General features: G+C 44.3%; 1 protein-coding gene across 1 annotated transcript in view; it reads right to left on the bottom strand.

The window, feature by feature from the left end:
• Window positions 1-1,031: 1,031 nt before the first annotated feature.
• The window catches only part of LOC122919792 (THO complex subunit 2-like), a 41,686-nt gene continuing 21,534 nt past the window's right edge, over window positions 1,032-21,183 (bottom strand). The window contains exons 7-15 of the mRNA XM_044268979.1: window positions 13,924-14,057; window positions 10,906-11,072; window positions 10,725-10,817; window positions 10,442-10,597; window positions 5,432-5,604; window positions 4,056-4,257; window positions 1,838-1,879; window positions 1,141-1,271; window positions 1,032-1,041 (exon numbers count right to left, since the gene is read on the bottom strand). Of these exons, the coding sequence (XP_044124914.1) occupies window positions 1,032-1,041; window positions 1,141-1,271; window positions 1,838-1,879; window positions 4,056-4,257; window positions 5,432-5,604; window positions 10,442-10,597; window positions 10,725-10,817; window positions 10,906-11,072; window positions 13,924-14,057 (1,108 nt within the window). The remainder of the gene's footprint in view (window positions 1,042-1,140; window positions 1,272-1,837; window positions 1,880-4,055; window positions 4,258-5,431; window positions 5,605-10,441; window positions 10,598-10,724; window positions 10,818-10,905; window positions 11,073-13,923; window positions 14,058-21,183) is intronic.

Here is a 21,183-nt window from a genome sequence, read left to right as displayed (position 1 = left end):
AGAGACCCCAACAGCCCAGGTGTCAGAAATAAGCTGCACTGCACATGGTGATGGCACTTGATAAACTATGTCTCCCTGTTGCCCCCATACAGGAGCAACAAGAAAACATTATACTGATGGCGGAGGGGTTACAAATGTTGTCCCATACAGTATAATGTCACCTTGTTGTCCCCGTGCAGTATAGTTCCTAAGTCCAGACAGTATGTCTCCTGGTGGCCCATGCAGTATAGTGACTCTTGTGGCCCACTGCCTGCCGAGCAGCCAGCCCATATAGTATATAATGTCTCCTTATGCCCCGCTGCCTGCCCATACAGTATATAATGTCTCCTTTTTGCTGCCCCAGTGCTCCATACAGTATAACGTTTCCTTGTGGCCTCAAGTGTTTTTTTTTCTTCTAAATGGGTATTTATCGTGATATATATCGTTATCGCGATAAATTTCTTAATATCGTTATCGTGGGAATATTTTTGATATCGCCCAGCCCTAGATACAACTATCAGAAATTGGGTCGGACATGAAAGCTGCAGGTATGTACAGCTTTCACTGGGACTCATTTCTAAGGGTTGTAACTTGCGGGGTAGCTAGTCTAGAATAGATTATACACTTTAAAACTAGACCAAAATTGTAACTGTAGCCCAATGACAGTCCAATGCCTTAGGCCTCATGTACACACCAGTGCATTACTGTATTGCGGCGGCAGCAGGGAGGGCACGGCGTCATAGCAACCAATGACGCCGTGCGCTCATACTGTCAGGAGGAATCCCGGCCGGGTTTCCACGGTCCGCTCTCGGCAGCGGAACACGGCCGTGTACATGAGGCCTTACTCACACATCAGTGTTCAGTCAGCGATTTCCATCAGTGATTTTGAGCCAAAACCAGGTGCGGCTCTAAACACAGAACAGGTGCAGATCTCTCAATTATACCTCATCTCTCTGTAGCACCGTTCCTGGTTTTGGCTCACAATCCCTGGTGGAAATCACTGACCAAAAAAAACTGACGTGTACATTCAAAACAGTACTGTTCTTTCCTGCCTACGGGTGGCTGCACAGGAAGGTCATCAAATAAAATCAGGATCTCTAGTAAGTTCTAAAAAGTAACAAACTAGCGGGGCACTTTCAAAACACAACACACTTAACTTACCTGTATTGGTATGGGAATGTTTTAATCATGCCCCAAAGTTCCTCGGACAAACATGCATTACAATCCATTAACGTTAATGACGGGAGTAAAACTTGGTCCGTGATGCTTAAAAAGCAGCTGAACAGGACTTCCTGTGGTAAAGGAAAATATATTGGATCGGTGAGAAGTGGTTATACCAGAAACCAAATTACCTCCATGTCTTTCCGTACAAAAAGAAAAAGCGTGAGAAGATTCCCATTTTGCTAACCATGCTACAGGCAAAAATACACTGGGCTAGTCTGATCAGTGACTGGAGGACAAGACCATCAAAGACAGAGGCCGATGACAGACACTTTCTGACTGCATTCTATTGACTCCAAAATGATCTTAGCAGAATGATGACCTAATCATTTTGACAGGTCCCTGGCATCACCTCAATAGATGTGTGGTAGGTATGTTAGCTCACATGTATAAACACAAGCATATACAGAATGCATTATCCATCCGTGTTACTGTCCCAACCATGGATTTAGCAGACCCAAATTGATAGCTACCTACAGCCCATGGTCAGGCCATGATACACTTGAGAAACACTGACTGATAACACGCCGCGGCGCGCACACAAATCCCGCCTAAAACTCTATTAGGTTATAACTCCTGTTTTAGCAGACATTACTTTGTTACAGTAAAGTCCCAACTTTAAAACCACAACACTTACAATCCTCTCTCTCTCTTCTGCTTTACTTGCATCAGTCTGAAACTGAGAATAAAAGAGCAAATTACGCAGTTTGCATTTGACTGTTCTGTAGAGCATGCAACTGAAGCACGGTATTTCATTATAAATGTATATACTTATTATGCATAAAAACGCTCATTACTAATTTGAAATTAAAAGTAACATAACTACAGGGTCTTTAAGGCCAGTATGAAGACTTAAGCTAGTGCCAATCGACCCGTTTCATCATATAAAGGAGCGCATTATGGCCCAACATCAGGCGTTAAATAGGACCCTCATATACAGCACTAACCTATAGAACAGAGATCAGCAACCTCTGGCACCCCAGGTGTTCTGAAACTACAACTCCCAGAATCCTCTTCACTTCTATGGGAGTTACAAGACCAGCCAAGTATGCATGCTGGGAGTTGTAGTTTCACAGCAGCTGGAGGTTGCTGATCCCTGCTATAGAAGAAAATGCAGGAAATAAAAGAATGCACACATGGGGAAATAATTTCACTACACATTACCTAAGGTGAACAACTCAGAAATAGACAGGAATTTACAGAGAAATGGCTGACTGGTATAAAAAACTTTACTAAACCTTATAAACTAAACTGACAACTGAGGGTCTGTCCGTGTACTCATATTGGTAGACACCAAGGGGCTCATTTATGAACTTAAATACAGAAGACTGGTGCAAAGGAAAGGCTGAAGTATGTGACCACAGAAAGCAGACTCCTCAGTTTCAGAGGCACGTCGTAAGGCTACTTTCACACCTGCGTTAGGTGCGGATCCGTCTGGTATCTGCACAGACGGATCCACACCTACAAAGCAAACGCTTGTATCCATTCAGAACGGATCAGTTTGCATTTTTTTTATTTTTTTTAAGTCTAAGTCAAAACGGATCCATCCCAACTTACATTGAAAGTCAATGGGGGACGGATCAGTTTTCAACTGCACCATATTGTGTCAGTGAAAACTGATCCATCCCCATTGACTTACATTGTAAGTCAGGACGGATCCGTTTTGACTTTTTAAAAGCCTAAGTCGTTTTGGTGTCTGCATCCAGTGCGGAATGGAGGCAGAACAGAGTCAAACTGATGCATTCTGAACGGATCCTTATCCATTCACAATGCATTGGTGCTGAACTGATCTGTTTTGAACAGTTTGTGAGATCCCTAAAACGGATCTCACAAACGGAATTCAAAACGCCAGTGTGAAAGTAGCCTAAAAATAAAAAAGTGGCAACTTGGTTGGTTGCCAATTGCTCTAATTCTCCTTTTCATCAGCTCTGCTCTATTGCCCATTCAGTATCCCAGTATATTGTGTGAGGGAAAATGCTGACATGGGACACAGTATACAGCACTACCGAAGTCATGCAGGGTTATAGCTGACAGTGCAGTATAATACACTACACCACAGCATCTGGCTTGTGGCCATGCTGCCATATCTAGATGTACTGAAACATTCCTCTGAATGAAACCCAAGAGGAAGGGCACGTTAGATGAATCTGGGCAAAGCTGAGAATGGTGGACTTTACCAGGACAATAATTCGGTCCGGAAGTCCTGATCATTTACAACACCACAGGGTTAAAATAGGACACGCCATTCCTCGACATAAGTCAGTGACAACCAATAAAACCTAGGGGAGAATGAGCTCTTTGAATTGGGGAAATCTATTCTATTTGACTTCCTTGAATTCAGTCCCCACACATCTAGAGTCATTCTTGTGGTTTCCATGTAATGGGGAACGCAGATTTTATGATGTTATCAAATTATGAAAAAGCTTTCAGATAAAAGTTTAGAAGCACTTGGGGGAAATAAGTAAAACCAACACAAGAGAAAAGAGAAGACATTGGGGGTTATTTAGTAAAACTACCTGCGCCCTTTTTGATAAAGTCGCACAGCCCTGTTATGCGGCTTTTTAAACATATTACAGCACTTAAATTTTAGGGGCTGTCTGCTTTTTTACACCACCCTCGGCACTGGGAAGTGGCCAATAATCCGGCAAATTCACCAACATTTATACCAAGAAACTGGCATAAATGACTGAAATCTCCTGCAGTCAGGGGCTGGAGTAGATTTCAGTCGAGGCGCATGGACTGTTGGAGGATGTGCCTAATTTATGACGAGGCCTGTATCTTCTGGCAGTGGAGGGAGTATCAAACTGATAAATCACCCCCCATTATCGACCGTAGCCAAAATGAAAGACTCAAACCTCATAAGCCTTCATGAAAGATTTGCCCAGACGGACTATTTTTGCTAGTAAAATGGGATCATGGGACAGGTATGGTCCAAGGAAACAAAGCATGCTGAAAACATCCCTTCTTAAGTCTTCAAAGCATTCCACTGGTTTGGGGGCCTTCTTGCTGCACACTGAGAACACACGAGATCCCTTGGCACCTTTGGGCACTCCAACCCTAGGAGACAATTAAAAAAAATTAAAAAAATAATAAAAAAGATATTACATACAAAATGTACAGCACATAGATTCTGCCATATGGCCTTATTCAAAATGTTGCGCCACTTGGCTTCTGTAGCTTGTATGTGTCACAGTATAGAACAGTCGCCAGCTGCCGCTCAGTCTCCAGCTCTTCTCAGCTGATTTATGGCCAGATCAGTGTATCAATAATTATCAGTCCAGCCCTATCAACAGTGGTATTAGTAGGAATGGCAATCAATGTGCGCGTGACGCCAAACTGATCACCATAAATTGCAACAGGGCTGAAAAATATTTTAATATCGTTGTCTGAGCAACATTTGACCTTATCAATAGAGATTACAACAGCAAGACTTAGAAAACACAATCAGTTTTGTGTTAGAAGAAAAAAAAAAAAAAAAAAAAAAAGCCCTTTAAAAGGGGTGCTCCTATTTTCTCATATTGATGACCAAGGTCATCAATATTAGATCTGCGGGGGTCCAAGTCGCAACCCCACTGCAGATCAGCTGTTTTAGAAGGCACTGGAGCTCGCAGCTTAGCCTAGGCAATGTGACATCACTGTACATCAATCACGGCCTAGGAGCAGCTCAGCCCCATTGTGGGGATGAGCTGCGATACCAAGCACAGCCGCTATACAATGTACGGCACTGTGCTAGGTAAGAGAAGGCTGCGGCACTACTGCTAGGCACTGGACCCACACCAATCACATACCGATGACCTATCCCGAGGGTAGGTCATCAGTATAAAAACCATGGAAAGCCCCTTTAATAACCAAATGTTATTTCAGCCTCCTCTTACCTGCCTTTATTTTGGATCCCTCATTAAGAGACCAGAATAATAACTAGTTAAATAATTAAACAATGCAGTATTATTTGGATTATTTAAAGGGGCTGTATCATTTTGCTGTTTCCTGGTGAAATGGTACTAAGAACTGGCCCCAAGCAGCTGAGCCCCCTCAGACCCCCCTACAGATCCTATACTGATAACTTATGCAGGGAATAGGTCATCAGTATAAAGGTCTTGGAAAACCCCTCTAAACTTTGACAGACACTCCCATTATTCCTTTACAAACATTAAATATCTAGCGTTACACTGAAAAGACCATGGGGAGTTACTCTCCTTGACAATGGTAATTAAAGGACTGGTGAAAGTACCTTCGGTACAGGGGCTCTATAGTGACATGGATAAGGTGACACAGTGCTAATGCAATTGGCTTATGTGATGTGGCATAAAATGGAGGCATCTGATCCATTATGCTTTGGGCATGCTGCCAGTCCCCGATCTTCAGAAGAGCTTCCAGTAATCCAAGTTTCTGGTTGTCAGGAGCCTGAGAAGAAACCAACCGCAATCAGTAAGGCCTTGTTCACATTGCCATTCTTATTAACATTGTACTGATCCGTTATAGGAGCAGCACAACAAAATTGCCAAATTGTCCCGTTGTTCAGCATGCAGAATTATTTTGCCTGGCATTTCTGACGGACGCAGATATGAACACAGCCCAAGTAAGCCAAGCCAGAGAGATAGTGGCTTGTATCAGACCGTATTCACAAGTGACTTATAAGACTTAACACTTGGTTGGTCCACACCTCCGTTTAGCTTATCTGGTACAGGATACCAGATCTGGCCTAGTCGGATGCTGCCTGTCACTGCAGGACCTCACTGACTATAATCGGATCTGGCAGGGATCTACACTGGCATGAGTGCCAGGTTTCGCTCACACAAAAAATGCTGCATGCATTGTTATTTCTTTAGCCAAAACTGCGCATTCTTGCTGGAAGGCGGCCACGGATCCAATTATAGTCAATGGGGTCCGGCGGCGAAAGGCAGTATCCGACTAGGCCAGATCTGTCTCTCTGATTCTCTGCCTGAACAGCCTGCTGGACCAGTGAAACGGATGTGTGAGCTAACTCGGCATCACTGTAACCAAGTAAAGCTTTTCAATAATGGTTCGAGTTAGGCCAGTCATAAGCAGGGGTGGTCTGGAGTCCAGAAACCACCCTGCCAACTCCACCATTAGAAGTGATCAGCATAGATCAGTGGGCATATTTCTGTCAAAATGCTGAGAATAAGTCTGTCAGATAACACCGACATTGGCTTTTCTGCCAGAGGAACATATGATTGGGCACGTTTATAATCCGATATGCGCAATCATGCGTTTCCCAATACACAGCCGACATTTAGCTAAAGTATAAGGGAAGCTTTAAACAATGTTTACTTTGATAAAGTATGCTCTCTGTTCACTTGGTGGGCCCCATTCTGGACATAGCAGCAGGTCTTAGGAGTGGGACCCTCACCCATCTGACTAGGAATGAGCGAATCGACTTCAGATGAAACCTCCAAAGTTGAATCGCATAAAACTTTGTTCTAATACTGTACGGAGGAGGAGCTCTGTAAAGTATTCGAATGTATTGGCTCAGATGAGACGAAGTTATTGCTTCGCAAAGCAAGTGGTACCTTGGAACCGAACCAGAGTTCGGGAATTTATATATATATATTTTTTCCAGTACAAACTAATTTATGAAGTTAACACGCGAAGCAATAACTTCGGCTCATCGGAGCTCCGTACAGTATTAGAACTGAGTTTTATGCGAATAGACTTCAGATGTTTCATCCGAAGTCGATACGCTCATCCCTATATCGGACTTTTATGACATTTTCTAACTGTTGAGATGGGAATATCCCTTTAAAATAAAAACCATCTTAAAAGTTTACAAAAATGTCTTAAGACGACTTTCCTGAAAAGTAAAAAGGGCATCAAAGTAACATGTCTGCAGAAGTAATAAATATGCTGGGACACCGGGAAATAATGAACATTCTTTGTAAGTTAATAATTTTACCGCTGAGCATATAATGAAATTATGCTGCTTTCAACAATAAAATATGAATTGAAGCTTGCGTTCGGCTCATTTTCGCTGCCTCTTGAGGACAGTTCTGCAATTTTATTTACATCCTCGGCACTAAACTAAACAAAGCATGAAGTCATTCTGCACAATCCAATTTCAAAGAAAACTTAAGGAAAAGAATCAGAATAATACCAAGAACATAAAACACTACAGGCAAATGCAATGGGTGGAAATGAGGTTCTGTTTGCAGGTACCAGTTGCCATTAGCAGGACAACCATAAGAATGGAGAATGTATGAGACTCATGAATTAGAAAGCAAAAAGACATTATTTTCCAAATGCCACGTCAGTCACCAATGCCCATAGTTATCTAAAAGTACACAGCGGCTACTACAACACGACCACAAACACACCTCCCACGTTTCCTCCCTTCCATGCAGAAATGACAGATCCAATATGCATTATGCAGAAGTGTCAACTCCAGTGGCCACTGGGAATAGCGTCTTTTACCATTTCACCGCTAGCGCCATTAGCTAGGACAGTTTAGTTTTTGATACGCACAAATAACACAAATTACGAAATAGAAAAGTCATACAGGCAAATTTCCCAAACTGTACTCGGCACTTCGAGCACAGAGGCGCCTTCATGCAATTTTGTGGCAACGTGTCAATTCACATTTTTTTTAAAAATGCTTAATGATTAAAAAGAAAAAGTCTGAACCAAACAGAAATTTTGACACCTAACACACACAGATAGATATAGATATATATATATATATAGATATATATATATATAGATATATATATATATAGATATATATATATATATAGATATATATATATATATATATATATATATATATATATATATATATATATATAGAGATAGATAGATAGATATATATATATACAGATATATCTATCTATCTATATATCACACACACACCCACCAGTTTAAGATTAGCGTGAATCCCAGAGGTTTGTCCCGCATCTCAGACATTTATAGCATAACCTGTGGATATCCCATAACTGTCCAACATGAAAATAATCCTTTAAACAGAATTAGTGCAATCTCCAAACATATATCATAGTGATATAGTTTTCTAGTAAAAAAAAAAAATATTTTGTAAAACTTGTGATTTATTCATTAATGTGTCTGCTCTAAGCTCCGCAGCCCAGAGAGTGGCCCCATCAGCGACTGACAGCTCTCTATACCCACACACTTATACAGGATATAATATTAGAGATATATCTCTATCTCATCGCAAACAACTATGGAAAACGTGTAATTTTCACACATTCTAATCTCGTTCTGAGTTTAAGACGGCCCATTTGGCAATTATCAGTGATTGATAACGTTCTCTGTGTAAGTGTATATACCTAGAGAGCTGTCAGTCATTGAAAATATGGCCTCCATATACAAACATACTCAGAAGGAGCAGTGACCTAATATATTAATTACACATTATGCTGAATCTTCTTACAAGGCTATAGATCACTCTGCTCAGCTCCTCCATGCTGGTTTCTCTCTATTCCCTGCGTTTCTCAGTTACTGCGCACAAGGAAGAGAGAACAGAACTGCCAGTGGTTAGCGAATGTCCCTGTATAGCTACTGTAAGGTTAATCCAGCGTCACACCTACTGCTCTGCCGCTGAGGAAGGTCACACTAGACCGAAACGTCTGGGAATTATGATTTATGTGGCGACATACTAATTATTCACTCTGGATGTATATAACAATAATCTATAAACAAAATAAAATGTAAAAACATTTGCACAAGAATTGGAGTGCCGTGGATTAACCTTACACTTGTTCTACCACTCTCACAGGCACCCACATTGGATTCAAGGTGTGCGGAGTACACATCTCTTCAACCTGTATAGCTACTGTCAGTGCTGAGCGCTGGAAAACCGTTCTCCTCTCAGCAACTAACAGGGAATAGGGTTTCTAGCGTTCAGGGCCTGACAGTAGGTATACAGGGACATAGTGCACAGTCAGCACTAAGCACCGTCAGTTCTGTTCACTCTTCACGCGCTCAGCGAACACAGATAAACAGCAGAGCCGCCAGCAGTTTTTTCTACTTGCAGCAAGTCAGATAGGCAGGCAGAGAAGGCACATATAGCAAGGCTGGGGTAGTGAGCTCCAGCCTGCCTCTGTATGTACAGTTGTCTTCAGCATTAAGTAGAATACTGAAGACAAGAGTCTCTTGGTAAAGCTCATTTAGAGACTTTTGACACCCTGTTTTCTAGCAAAAATAAATACATTTCCCTAATAAAGTTTATTACAGAAATATTTAATATTCCTGTCACTACACTATATAATAAATACAGTTACACTTTAATAGCAGCACACAAAATTATCCGCCAGCACCGGGGGCCTGAATTCCACTAATTGCTAGTGGAATAGGCCTGGGAAGGAAGCAGATACCATTTTGTGCATGGATGTACTTCTGACCTAACTAATGAGCAGTTTGAGCACTTGGCCTTTTCAGCCCTTCTCTGACATTGTATGTGCATGTTTCTCAAACTTATTTTTTTTTTGGAGGGGAAGGGGGGGGGGGGGTACCCCTTGTTTTGCCCCTGAATTTTTATGTAGCTACCTATAGTCTGTCTAATCCTTATTTTTTTTTACATCTTCTATTACAGCTTTTTATTATACTTTTCAGATTACAAAAAAAATCCAGCCCCTTTCTACTTTGCCTTCTGCACATTTTGTCCTAAAATTGTCGTCACAACTTTGTTTTTAAAATTGTTGGAAACGTTCAAAGTGGTAGACCACTTTATACGAATATGACTTACATTAGGTATACAGGGCATGCTGTGGCACAATAAACCCACAGCTGGCCGATTCAGCCACTGTCCAGTGCCCGCGCTGAGAACTATGCAGCTGTCAGAGTAAACCATATGACTGCCACTACTGACGGCGTGCCCGTTCCGCAGATGGCCAGCAGGGGACTTCTTAGCAGCAGGCCAGTGTACAGCCATTTTATTTATTTTTATGCACTTATACAGCGCTACTATATTCCGCAGACATTAGCATCCAACTGTCCCCAATGGGGCTCACAATCTAAGGTCTATCAGTATGGGAGAAAACCGGAGAACCCAAAGGAAACACACGCAAACACGGGGAGAACATAAACTCCATGCAGATGTTGTCCTTGGTCCGATTCAAACCTAGGACCCCAGCGCTGCAAGGCACGAGTGTTTAATGTATATCCTTATGTCAAAACCCTTCAAGAAAGGCAGAATACACATAAATAATCACCAGTATGCATAACGAGAATTTCAGAAATCAGCAAAGGTTTAGCAGACTATAACTTTTACCTTCTCTGCTTTTTCCTCGTCCTTTTCTTTCTCCTTATCTTTTTCTTCAGACTTTTCAGATGAAAGAACCACCATCGTCATTTTTCTCATTAGCTGTCTCGCTTCTACAACTTCTTTTTTGTGTTCTTCAAGAATGCTGCTATCTAATGGCAGAAGCTAGAGCAAAAAGTTACATAGTGAATACTTGAAGAGCAATTTTTAGATTATTTGCGAATACAGAAGACTAACCTGTCAAACAGCATCTGACAACAAGTAAGATAACTTTTCTCACTTTTAGACTTACATGTACATAAAGGTCTTCCAAATCAATCAAATTATATTGTAGAAGAACAGCAGCGACTCTGTACAAAGAAGTGGGGGTCTCTCCATTAGGCTCCTACAAAGACAAGCAGCTCATGAAGACCAAAAGCAATAGAAAACCAAACCCAGTACTCAAACATTATAAATGGAACTACCGGCTTTACCTGGTAAAACTTGAATTTAAATCCAAGGATGTGGCAGAGCGTCTGAGGTTCACACATACCCATGTAAGATTCAAGTAGTGGGACAAAAAAATCATCATGATCTGGTCTGCATTCATATATTTCCAAGATGATATCTAAAACTCTATTTGGATCCAAGTTAAAACATCCTTAAAAAAATAAAATCAATTTAGAAAATATTAAAGGGGCGATCTAGACAGAATTAAAATATATTATATTATAATATAATAAAATATGACACACAATAGACCAAAACACGTTATTTTTATTTTTAAAGACCTGTCTCTGCCATTCAGCTCAGACAGGAATCTGAATACCTGAGAGCATAAAGCAGGGCTGAGGTCAACCTGGCACAATCTAAATGCGGCCATTACAAGGGAAGGCCAGTTGGCACCTATGGCATTTCCGGCTGCAGTCCTTGCTGATCAATGTCAGTGCAAATACAAATAATGAGACTGACCTTCAAGTCATTCTCATTCCTCTCAACTATTTCATAGGTCGGCACAAATTGATTTTTGTGCCCATTATCTACAGGTGAAACTCGAAAAATTAGAATATCGTGCAAAGTTCATTTATTTCAGTAATGCAACTTAAAAGGTGAAACCAACATATGTGACAGACTCATTACATGCAAAGCGAGATATTTCAAGCCTTTGTTATAATTTGGATGATTATGTCTTACAGCTTATGAAACCCCAAAGTCAAAATTTTGAGGTACCCTTTGCTCAGGGGGTATGGATTAATTAGCTGACTAGAGTGTGACACTTTGAGCCTAGAATATTGAACCTTTCCACAAAATTCTAATTTTAAGCTGCATTAATGCAATTATTTTTAATTTGCATTACCAAAATAAATATAGACTTTTGCACAATATTCTAATTTTTCGAGTTTCACCTGTATGTGCTCATCTCTAACAGTGACTGAATTGACAGAGACATGGTTCGATACGCAGATGACAATATTTCCAAGTGTGAAATAATTACTGCAATGCGCTGTAAAAACCAAATAAAAATTATAGGGGTTGTACAAAGATTGACACTCATCACCTATCCACAGGACAGATGATAATCGGTAGGAGCCCGAATGCTGGGACCCCAGCGATCATGAGAAAAAGGGGACCCATTTGAAAGGAGTGCTGGTCGAGCATGTCCACGGCTGCTCCATGTAATTTTTACGAGACTGCCGAAGATAACATATGGTCACATGACATAAGGGGAACCGGTCACCTCCGCGGCCAGCGATTAGCTGCAGCAATGTCAAACTGGAGCATCGCAGGCCTGGAGGAGAAGGAACAGGGGAGCCAGCAAGCAGGTAAACAAACTTCCCTTTATTGTTCCAGCCAAGTGTGTGTGTGGGGGGGGTAAGTACTCCCCATTCTTGCACATCCCCCATTAATGACCACTCCCCAGGATAGGTTATCAATATCTGATCGCTGAAGGTCTGACACCCGAAACTCCTGCTCATCAGCAACTGGACGGGGCTGCAGCATTTTGCCGAGCACTGCAGCCTCTTCCTTGGTAGTTCAGCCGCAAGTGACTTGGACAGATCAGTACTGAGCAGCAATAACCATCCCAGCTATTATACAGGTGAAACTCGAAAAATTAGAATATCATGCAAAAGTCCATTTATTTCAGAAATGCTAAAAAAAAAAAAAAAGGGAATTGCATTAATGCCGCTTAAAATTTGAATTTTGTGAAAAAGGTTCAATATTCTAGGCTCAGTGTCACACTCTAGTCGGCTAATTAATCCATACCCCCTGAGCAAAGGGTACCTGAGATTGTGACTTTGGGGTTTCATAAGCGGTGAGCCATAATCATCCAAATTATAACAAATAAAGGCTTGAAATATCTCGCTTTGCATGTAACATATGTCACATAAATTTACATTACTGAAATAAATGAACTTTGCACAATATTCAAATTTATCGAGTTTCAACTGTATAATGTTGGTTACTTTGCTCGATATACTAGGAAGGGGCCGCAGCGGAAGGCCGGGAGTTGAACCCCCACAGTTCAGATACTGATGACCTATCCTGAGGGTAGGTTACCAACACTTAATTCCCCCCCAAAAAAAACATTAAATATCTTACCATTTTAATATAATACGGTGGTACATAAAAAGAAGGAAATTAGAAGGCCAAAATTTCACAGTTGTCAATAAGTTTGACAACTGTGTATATAAAAACTTCTGGGAAACTGAGTGCAAGTGGAATAAATGAGCTGCTCCTCATGGTATTAATGGTCAAATAAAGGGGTACACTCCTTCACTTGCGCAGCTATTTTCTGAAGTCCCATAGCGGTAAATGGAGAGGACGCTGCGCATGCGCAGTTAGCTCTCTGTTCACTTTGAGACCCTGTTCTTGAGACAGAAGCAAGTCAATACACTCTGAATGTCCCAGATAGAACTCTTTCAAGAGGAAAATTTTATGGTTTTAAAATTAGAAAGAAAAACAAACAAAAAAAACCTGTAATTTCAATAGAATATGATATTTCTGGTTATAGAGGCCTTTTGGGTGCATTTTACTTTACTGGAATGTATTCATGACTAAAATCAATCGTTGGTATATTCTCATATACTGCAAGCTTCTCAGCACCCCTCAGTGTGAAATCTATCAGCCGAGCTCCTGCCCGTACTCACTGCGCTGCGGCTCCATTGATAGAATGTCTACAGCCCGTACTCTGCATACAAGTCAAGTAAATTTTAAGCGCACGGCAAAACGTGTGCTTTAGGTAGAGAAAGGTATAATAAAAATACGAAATACATGAATAAACTAGATTACAAAAAGTGTTATTAGAGCATTAGGAACAGGTTAACAAAAATGTAAAGTAAAGTTTAATTACTCTTTAATAAAACCCAATTACAAAAACAAATACGTTCCAGTAAAGAAGAAAAAAAAACAAAAAAAAAATAAAACCGCTGAAACATTCCTTTAATACAATAGCAATATCGATCAAAACTGTTCATGAGAAACAAAGAACATGGCTAAGAAACCCGCCATACCAATCAAGGATTTGATATTCTCCAGGATTAAATCGCTTGTTATACTCCCCGACAGATCTTGCCCAAGCTCTGAAATTAATTTAGCATATCCTTCATTTTCTTCTCGTAATAAATTGAATTTCTGCTGTTTATAACTGCAATGGAGAAAAAAAAAAAAAAAAAAAACATTTTATATATCAGTAAATGGCATGTTCTGAAAGACTGTACAGTCACAGGAATCTGACAGCATTGAAACAGACAGACAGCAAACACAATAGGGCCAGTGAATGCCAAGCTGTGTGAATGCAGGCCGTCTGTCCCATCTGCCAAAATGTGCTTACATGGGCATCATCGGGCAATCAGATGACATTTGCCTGTGGAGACTGGGTTGTAAACAACAGAAAACAACAGACATGCCAACACCAAGGCCAACTCTGCTCTGTGTGAATCCTCCCGTCTGCTTCTCAGTTCCTGGCACACTGGTTAATGGTCGTTTTATGTTACGGGCCACAAATATAGACAGAATGAGGTGGGGTTGGGGGGGGGGGGGTCTTTATGGTGACCTTGCAATGCCATACTGTAGCATAATGAAAGTTGCACCGCTACCCGCAGGTTGTCAGGTCTGCGACACATAAATAGCCAGAATTTCTGTAGATTTGGTGACTTGTGCATCAAGGTAACTTGCAGGTCGCTACATGGCCCCATTCACTTTCATTATGTTATGATGTACAGTAGCACAGCGACGTTTACGATAATTGGTTGTGCAACAGCTAAAGTTGCCGTGTAGCCATAGCCTAATGGCACGCAGCTTATCAGATCAGTCCGAATCAAGTGAATGCAACCTGATACCAGGCGCGGGCATCAAACGTACGGAGCTCCAACAGGTCAATGGTGGTTTCTGAGGTCAAATCCTCAAAATCTGGGGATTAAGCTAGCCAGAGAAGCTGCTGGATACCATGGAAGAGCATGTTTAGTGGTGCCGCCAAGTTATCTTTTTGGGGCTCCTGTGCGTCTCCGCACTATGCATGATGGCAGATGCCCTCCAGTCCATCTGATAATGCTCATGCAGCAATCAATAGCATTCAATGAAGAAAGCAGAGGCTGCCATGGTACTACTGATGGCCACATCAGAGCACTACACAACATGTTCCTCCGGGCATCCAGCAGCTCCCCTGACCAGCTCGAACACTAGATCTCCATTCACAGAAGCCAACAACCATCTTGGCTGAACTACAGCTGCAAGTTTAAAGAGCTTAGAATGTGTTGCCACAGGAGGCTATCCGACATCTTCACGACCGTTACCATACCACGGAGGCGAGGCGATGCCTCCCAGTATTATTGTCGGGGCAAATAAATATAAATATATATATCTATATCTTTTTGAGGAAAATATTACCATTCAAAAGGTTATTCCATCATGAAATAAAGATTTGTTTTTTAATGATTTAGAATAAGGCTGTATATGCTAAAAAAATAATAATTGGTAAATAAATTCCATTAATTCATTCACAATGTCATGTCACAGTTTCTCTGCCTACAAGATATTACCACAGATGCTTGGTTTAGGCCACTTTCACACTCGCGTTTGGTGCGCATCCGTACAGATAATACAAACGTCTGCATCCGTTCAGAACATATCCGTTTGTATTATCTTTAACATGGTCAAGACGGATCCGTCTTGAATACCATTGAAAGTTAATGGAGGACGGATCCGTTTTCTATTGTGCCAGATTGGATCATAACAAACGGATCCGTCCTCATTGACTTACATTGTATGCCAGGACAGGCTCAATTTCGTCAGACGGACAGCAAAACACTGCAAAGCGGAATGGAGACAGAACGGAGGCAAACTGATGCATTCTGAGCGGATCCTTTTCCATTCAGAATGCATTAGGGCAAAACTGATCCGTTTTGGACTGCTTGTAAGAGCCTTGAACGGATCTCACAAACGGAAAGCCAAAACGCCAGTGTGAAAGTAGCCTTACTTTTGCAGTTCCCAAAACTGAATTTGACTCAGCAGAGATCACATGGCTCTTTCGTCACAGCAAAAATGTTATTACATGAACAGAGTTGAAAAAAAGACCTTAATCCTAACTTCTACAAACCTATGAATACAGAATCAACCTAATCAAACTAATATGAAAAGTTATTCTAAAAATCTTCATCTACTTGCATATTATAAGTTATACCAGCAAGAATTAGTCTGAGGCCTCATGCACACGACCGTTGTGTGCATCCGTGGCCGTTGTGCCGTTTTTTTTTCGCGGACCCATTGACTTTCAATGGGTCCGTGGAAAAATCGGAAAATGCACCGTTTTGCAGCCGAGGCCGTGATCCGTGTATCCTGTCCGTCAAAAAAATATGACCTGTCCTACGGTTCACGGACCCATTCAAGTCAATGGGTCCGTGAAAGAACACGGATGCACACAAGATTGGCATCCGTGGCCGTGATCCGTGGCCGTAGGTTGCTTTCATACAGACGGATCCGAAGATCCATCTGCATAAAAGCTTTTTCAGATCTAAGTTTTCACTTTGTGAAAACTCATCCGACAGTATATCGTAACACAGAGGCGTTCCCATGGTGATGGGGACGCTTCTATTTAGAATATACTACAAACTGTATACAATACTGCCTCCTGCTGCCTGGCAGCACCCGATCTCTTACAGGGGGCCGTGATCCGTACAATTAACCCCTTCAGGTGCGGCACCTGAAGGGGTTAATTGTACTATCATATCCCCCTGTAAGGCTACTTTCACACTAGCGTTCGATCGGATCCGTTCTGAACGGATCTGATCATAATAATGCAGACGGAGGCTCCGTTCAGAACGGATCCGTCTGCATTATATTTGCAAAAAAAAAGCTAAGTGTGAAATTAGCCTGAGCGGATCCGTCCAGACTTTTACATTGAAAGTCAATGGGGGGACGGATCCGCTTGAAGATTGAGCCATATTGTGGCATCTTCAAACGGATCCGTCCCCATTGACTTACATTGTAAGTCTGGACGGATCCGCACGCCTCCGCACGGCCAGGCGGACATCCAAACGCTGCAAGCAGCGTTCAGGTGTCCGCCTGCTGAGCGGAGCGGAGGCTGAACGCCGCCAGACTGATGCAGTCTGAGCGGATCCGCATCCATTCAGACTGCATCAGGGCTGGACGGAAGCGTTCCCTTCAAACGGAGCTCACGAGCGGACAGCCGAACGCTAGTGTGAAACTAACCTAAGAGATCAGGGCTGCCCCCCCCCCCTCCCCAGTTTGAATATCATTGGTGGCCAGTGCGGCCCCCCCCCCCTCCCTCTATTGTAATAATAGCTTGGTGGCCAGTGTGCGCCCCCCCATCGGGCCCCCCCTCCCTCCCTCTATTGTAATAAATAGTTGGTGGCACAGTGTGCGCCCCCCATCGGCCCCCCCTCCCTCTATAGCAGTAACAACATTGGTGGCCAGTGTGCGGCCTCCCATCTCCCCCCCCCATTGGTGGCAGCGGAGTTCCGATCGGAGTCCCAGTTTAATCGCTGGGGCTCCGATCGGTAACCATGGCAACCAGGACGCTACTGCAGTCCTGGTTGCCATGGTTACTTAGCAATAGTACAATAGTAGAAGATTCATAGTTACCTGCTTGCTGCTGCGATGTTCGTGTCGGGCCGGGAGCTCCGCCTACTGGTAAGTGACAGGTCTGTGCGGCGCATTGCTAAATGAACTGTCACTTACCAGTAGGAGGAGCTCCTGGCCGGTCACAGACATCGCAGCAGCAAGCAGGTAAGTATGAATCTTCTACTATTGTACTATTGCTAAGTAACCATGGCAACCAGGGCTGCAGTAGCTTCCTGGTTGCCATGGTTACCGATCGGAGCCCCACACTGGCCACCAATGTTGTTACTGCTATAGAGGGAGGGGGGCCGATAGGGGGCGCACACTGTGCCACCAACGATTTATTACAATAGAGGGAGGAATGGGGGGGCCCCGATGGGGGGGCGCACACTGTGCCACCAACAATTTATTACAATAGAGGGAGGGGGGCGCACACTGTGCCACCAACGATTTATTACAATAGAGGGAGGGAGGGGGGGCCGCACTGGCCACCAATGATATTCAAACTGGGGAGGGGTCTGCCCCCTGCTGCCTGGCAGCCCTGATCTCTTACAGGGGGATATGACAGTACAATTAACCCCTTCAGGTGCGGCACCTGAGGAGTTAATTGTGCTGATCACGGCCCCCTGTAAGAGATCGGGTGCTGCCAGGCAGCAGGGGGCAGTCATGTACACAGTTTCTAGTATATTCTAACCTGAAGCGTCCCCATCACCATGGGAACGCCTCTGTGTTAGAATATACTGTCGGATCTGAGTTTCACGATGTAGCTCATATCCGACAGTATATTCTAACATAGAGGCGTTCCCATGGTGATGGGGACGCTTCAAGTTAAAATATACCATCGGATTGGAGAAAACTCCGATCCGATGGTATAAAAAGAACTCCAGACTTTACATTGAAAGTCAATGGGGACGGAGCCGTTTGAAATGGCACCATATTGTGTCAACGTCAAACGGATCCGTCCCCATTGACTTGCATTATAATTCAAGACGGATCCGTTTGGCTCCGCACGGCCAGGCGGACACCAAAACGACATTTTTTTCATGTCCGTGGATCCTCCAAAAATCAAGGAAGACCCACGGACGAAAAAACGGTCACGGACCTACGGACCCCGTTTTTGCGGACCGTGAAAATAAACTGTCGTGTGCATGAGGCCTTAATGTAGAAAACTATGATTTAAATCAAGCCTTACTGACTAGTGATTTAAATCAGTTTGATTTAAATCAAATACACCCTGATTATTGTGACCCTGTCTCAACATATGCCCTGCTGCAGAACCCAAAAAGGAGATTTTTGTATAACTTACCAGTTAAATCTCTTTCTCGCTCTTCCTTGGGGGACACAGACCTTGGGTATAGCTCAGCTCCCTAGGAGGCGTGACACTAAGTAAAACTGTTAAGCCCCTCCTCCATCAGCTATACCCTCAGCCTGGAGATAGAGGCTACCAGTTGCGTGTCCAAGTAGTGAAAGGATAACAACCAATAACGGAAACAACCAGCCAGCAACCCAACGGGGCGCCAGACCATAACCCTGTAACCAAACACAGAAGGGTGGGTGCTGTGTCCCCCAAGGAAGAGCGAGAAAGAGATTTAACTGGTAAGTTATACAAAAATCTCCTTTTCTCGCCCATTTTCCTTGGGGGACACAGACCTTGGGACGTTCAAGAGCAGTCCAAGAAGGGAGGGACCACAAACCCAAGGCGGAACACCACCAGAGCATCAGGAAACCGCTGCCTGCAAAACCAGGCGGCCCAAAGCAGCATCCGCTGATGCATGCGTATGCACCCTATAGAACTTTGTGAAAGTGTGCAGAGAGGACCAAGTGGCTGCTTTGCACAACTGTTCAGCCGAGGCCCGATGCCTCTGCGCCCAGGAAGCTCCGACTGCTCTGGTGGAATGAGCAGTGACGCCGAAAGGCGGAGGTCTGCCCTTGGCTCGATAAGCCTCAGACACCGCCAGTTTAATGAAACGGGCAATAGCCACCTTGGAGACCGCCAACCCTTTGCGCGAACCCTCCGGAACCACAAACAGGGAGTCCGTGCGCCGAAAGGACCCGGTGACCTCCAAGTAAATCCTCAACGCCCTGACCACATCCAGACGGTGCAGTTCCCGTTCTCTGGGGTGGGAAGGAGAGGGACAGAGCGACGGAAGGACGATGTCCTCATTGATGTGAAAGGCGGAGACCACCTTTGGCAGGAAAGTCGGGACAGGCCGAAGCACAACCTTATCCTGGTGGAAGATCAGGAAAGGTTCGGAGCAAGAAAGAGCCGCTAACTCCGACACCCGTCGGAGAGACGTGACGGCCACAAGAAAGATGACCTTGCAGGACAGAAGGCGAAGGGAGACCTCCCGTAAAGGCTCGAAGGGGGCTGATTGGAGCGACGAGAGCACCACATTCAGGTCCCAGGAAGGAACTGGAGGGCGGCACGGCGGAACAGAGTGAGCCACCCCTTGTAAAAAGGTCTTAATTGGCCCTAGAGGGGCCAGGGGACGCTGGAGAAGAATAGACAGCGCCGAAATCTGACCCTTCAGAGAACTGAGGCACAGCCCCAGGTCCAGACCCGACTGGAGGAAGGACAGGATTGTGGGAAGAGAAAACCGGAGAGGTGGGATGCTCCGGGACTCATAGAACCCCAGATAGGACCTCCAAACCCGATAGTAGATCCTAGAGGATACGGGCTTACGAGCCCGGATCATGGTGCGGACTACGTCCGCGGAGAAACCCCGTCGCGTTAAGACGGCGGTCTCAATAGCCACGCCGTCAAACGTAGCGAGCCTAAATGCTCGTGGAAGATCGGTCCCTGAGAGAGAAGGTCTTCCCTGGAGGGCAGTGGCCACGGTGCGTCTGCCAACAGCAACATTAGGTCGGCGTACCAAGACCGGCGGGGCCAATCCGGGGCGATTAGAATCGCGGGGACGCCCTCTGCCGCGATCCTCCGAAGAACCCGTGGCAGGAGGGGAAAAGGAGGAAAGACGTACAGAAGGGAGAATTCGCGCCACGGAAGGACGAGCGCGTCGGCGCCGTATGCCTTCGGGTCCCGTGCCCTGGCCAGGTATAGGGGGACCTTGTGGTTGAATTTGGAGGCCATGAGGTCCACGTCGGGGCGACCCCAGCGAAGACAAAGGGCTTCGAACACCTCTGGGTGCAGGGACCATTCTCCCGGGTCGATGGTGGACCGGCTGAGGAAATCCGCCGCCCAGTTGTCCACCCCCGGGATGTAAATCGCAGATAAGGCCGGCACGTGCGTCTCCGCCCAGAGGAGAATGAGGGTCACCTCTTGCATCGCTGCGAGTGCCTCCCTGATGGTTTATGTATGCCACAGCCGTGGCATTGTCCGATTGGATCCGAACAGGGTGGCCCCTCAGCAGATGGGTCCAGTGTCTGAGGGACAGAAGAATCGCCCTCAGTTCCAGAATATTGATTGGAAGTCTGGACTCCGATAGAGACCAAACGCCCTGGACGGACCGGGGAGGGAAAACCCCCCCCCACCCCCGTAAGCTGGCATCTGTGGTAATCACCAGCCAGTTCAGTGGAAGGAAGGACTTCCCCCTTAGAGGGATATGCAACCACCAGCCGAGGGAAGCCCGAGCCAGGGGAGGCAGAAGAAAGGTCCTGTCCAGACTCCTCGGTGATTTGTCCCAGGCCGACAGAATTGCCCTCAGAAAGGTGCGGGATCGGAATTGTGCGAACGGCAC

Source organism: Bufo gargarizans, chromosome 9 (assembly GCF_014858855.1).
Source record: "Bufo gargarizans isolate SCDJY-AF-19 chromosome 9, ASM1485885v1, whole genome shotgun sequence".
Taxonomy (NCBI): domain Eukaryota; kingdom Metazoa; phylum Chordata; class Amphibia; order Anura; family Bufonidae; genus Bufo; species Bufo gargarizans.
This window is presented reverse-complemented; position numbering and strand designations above follow the sequence as displayed.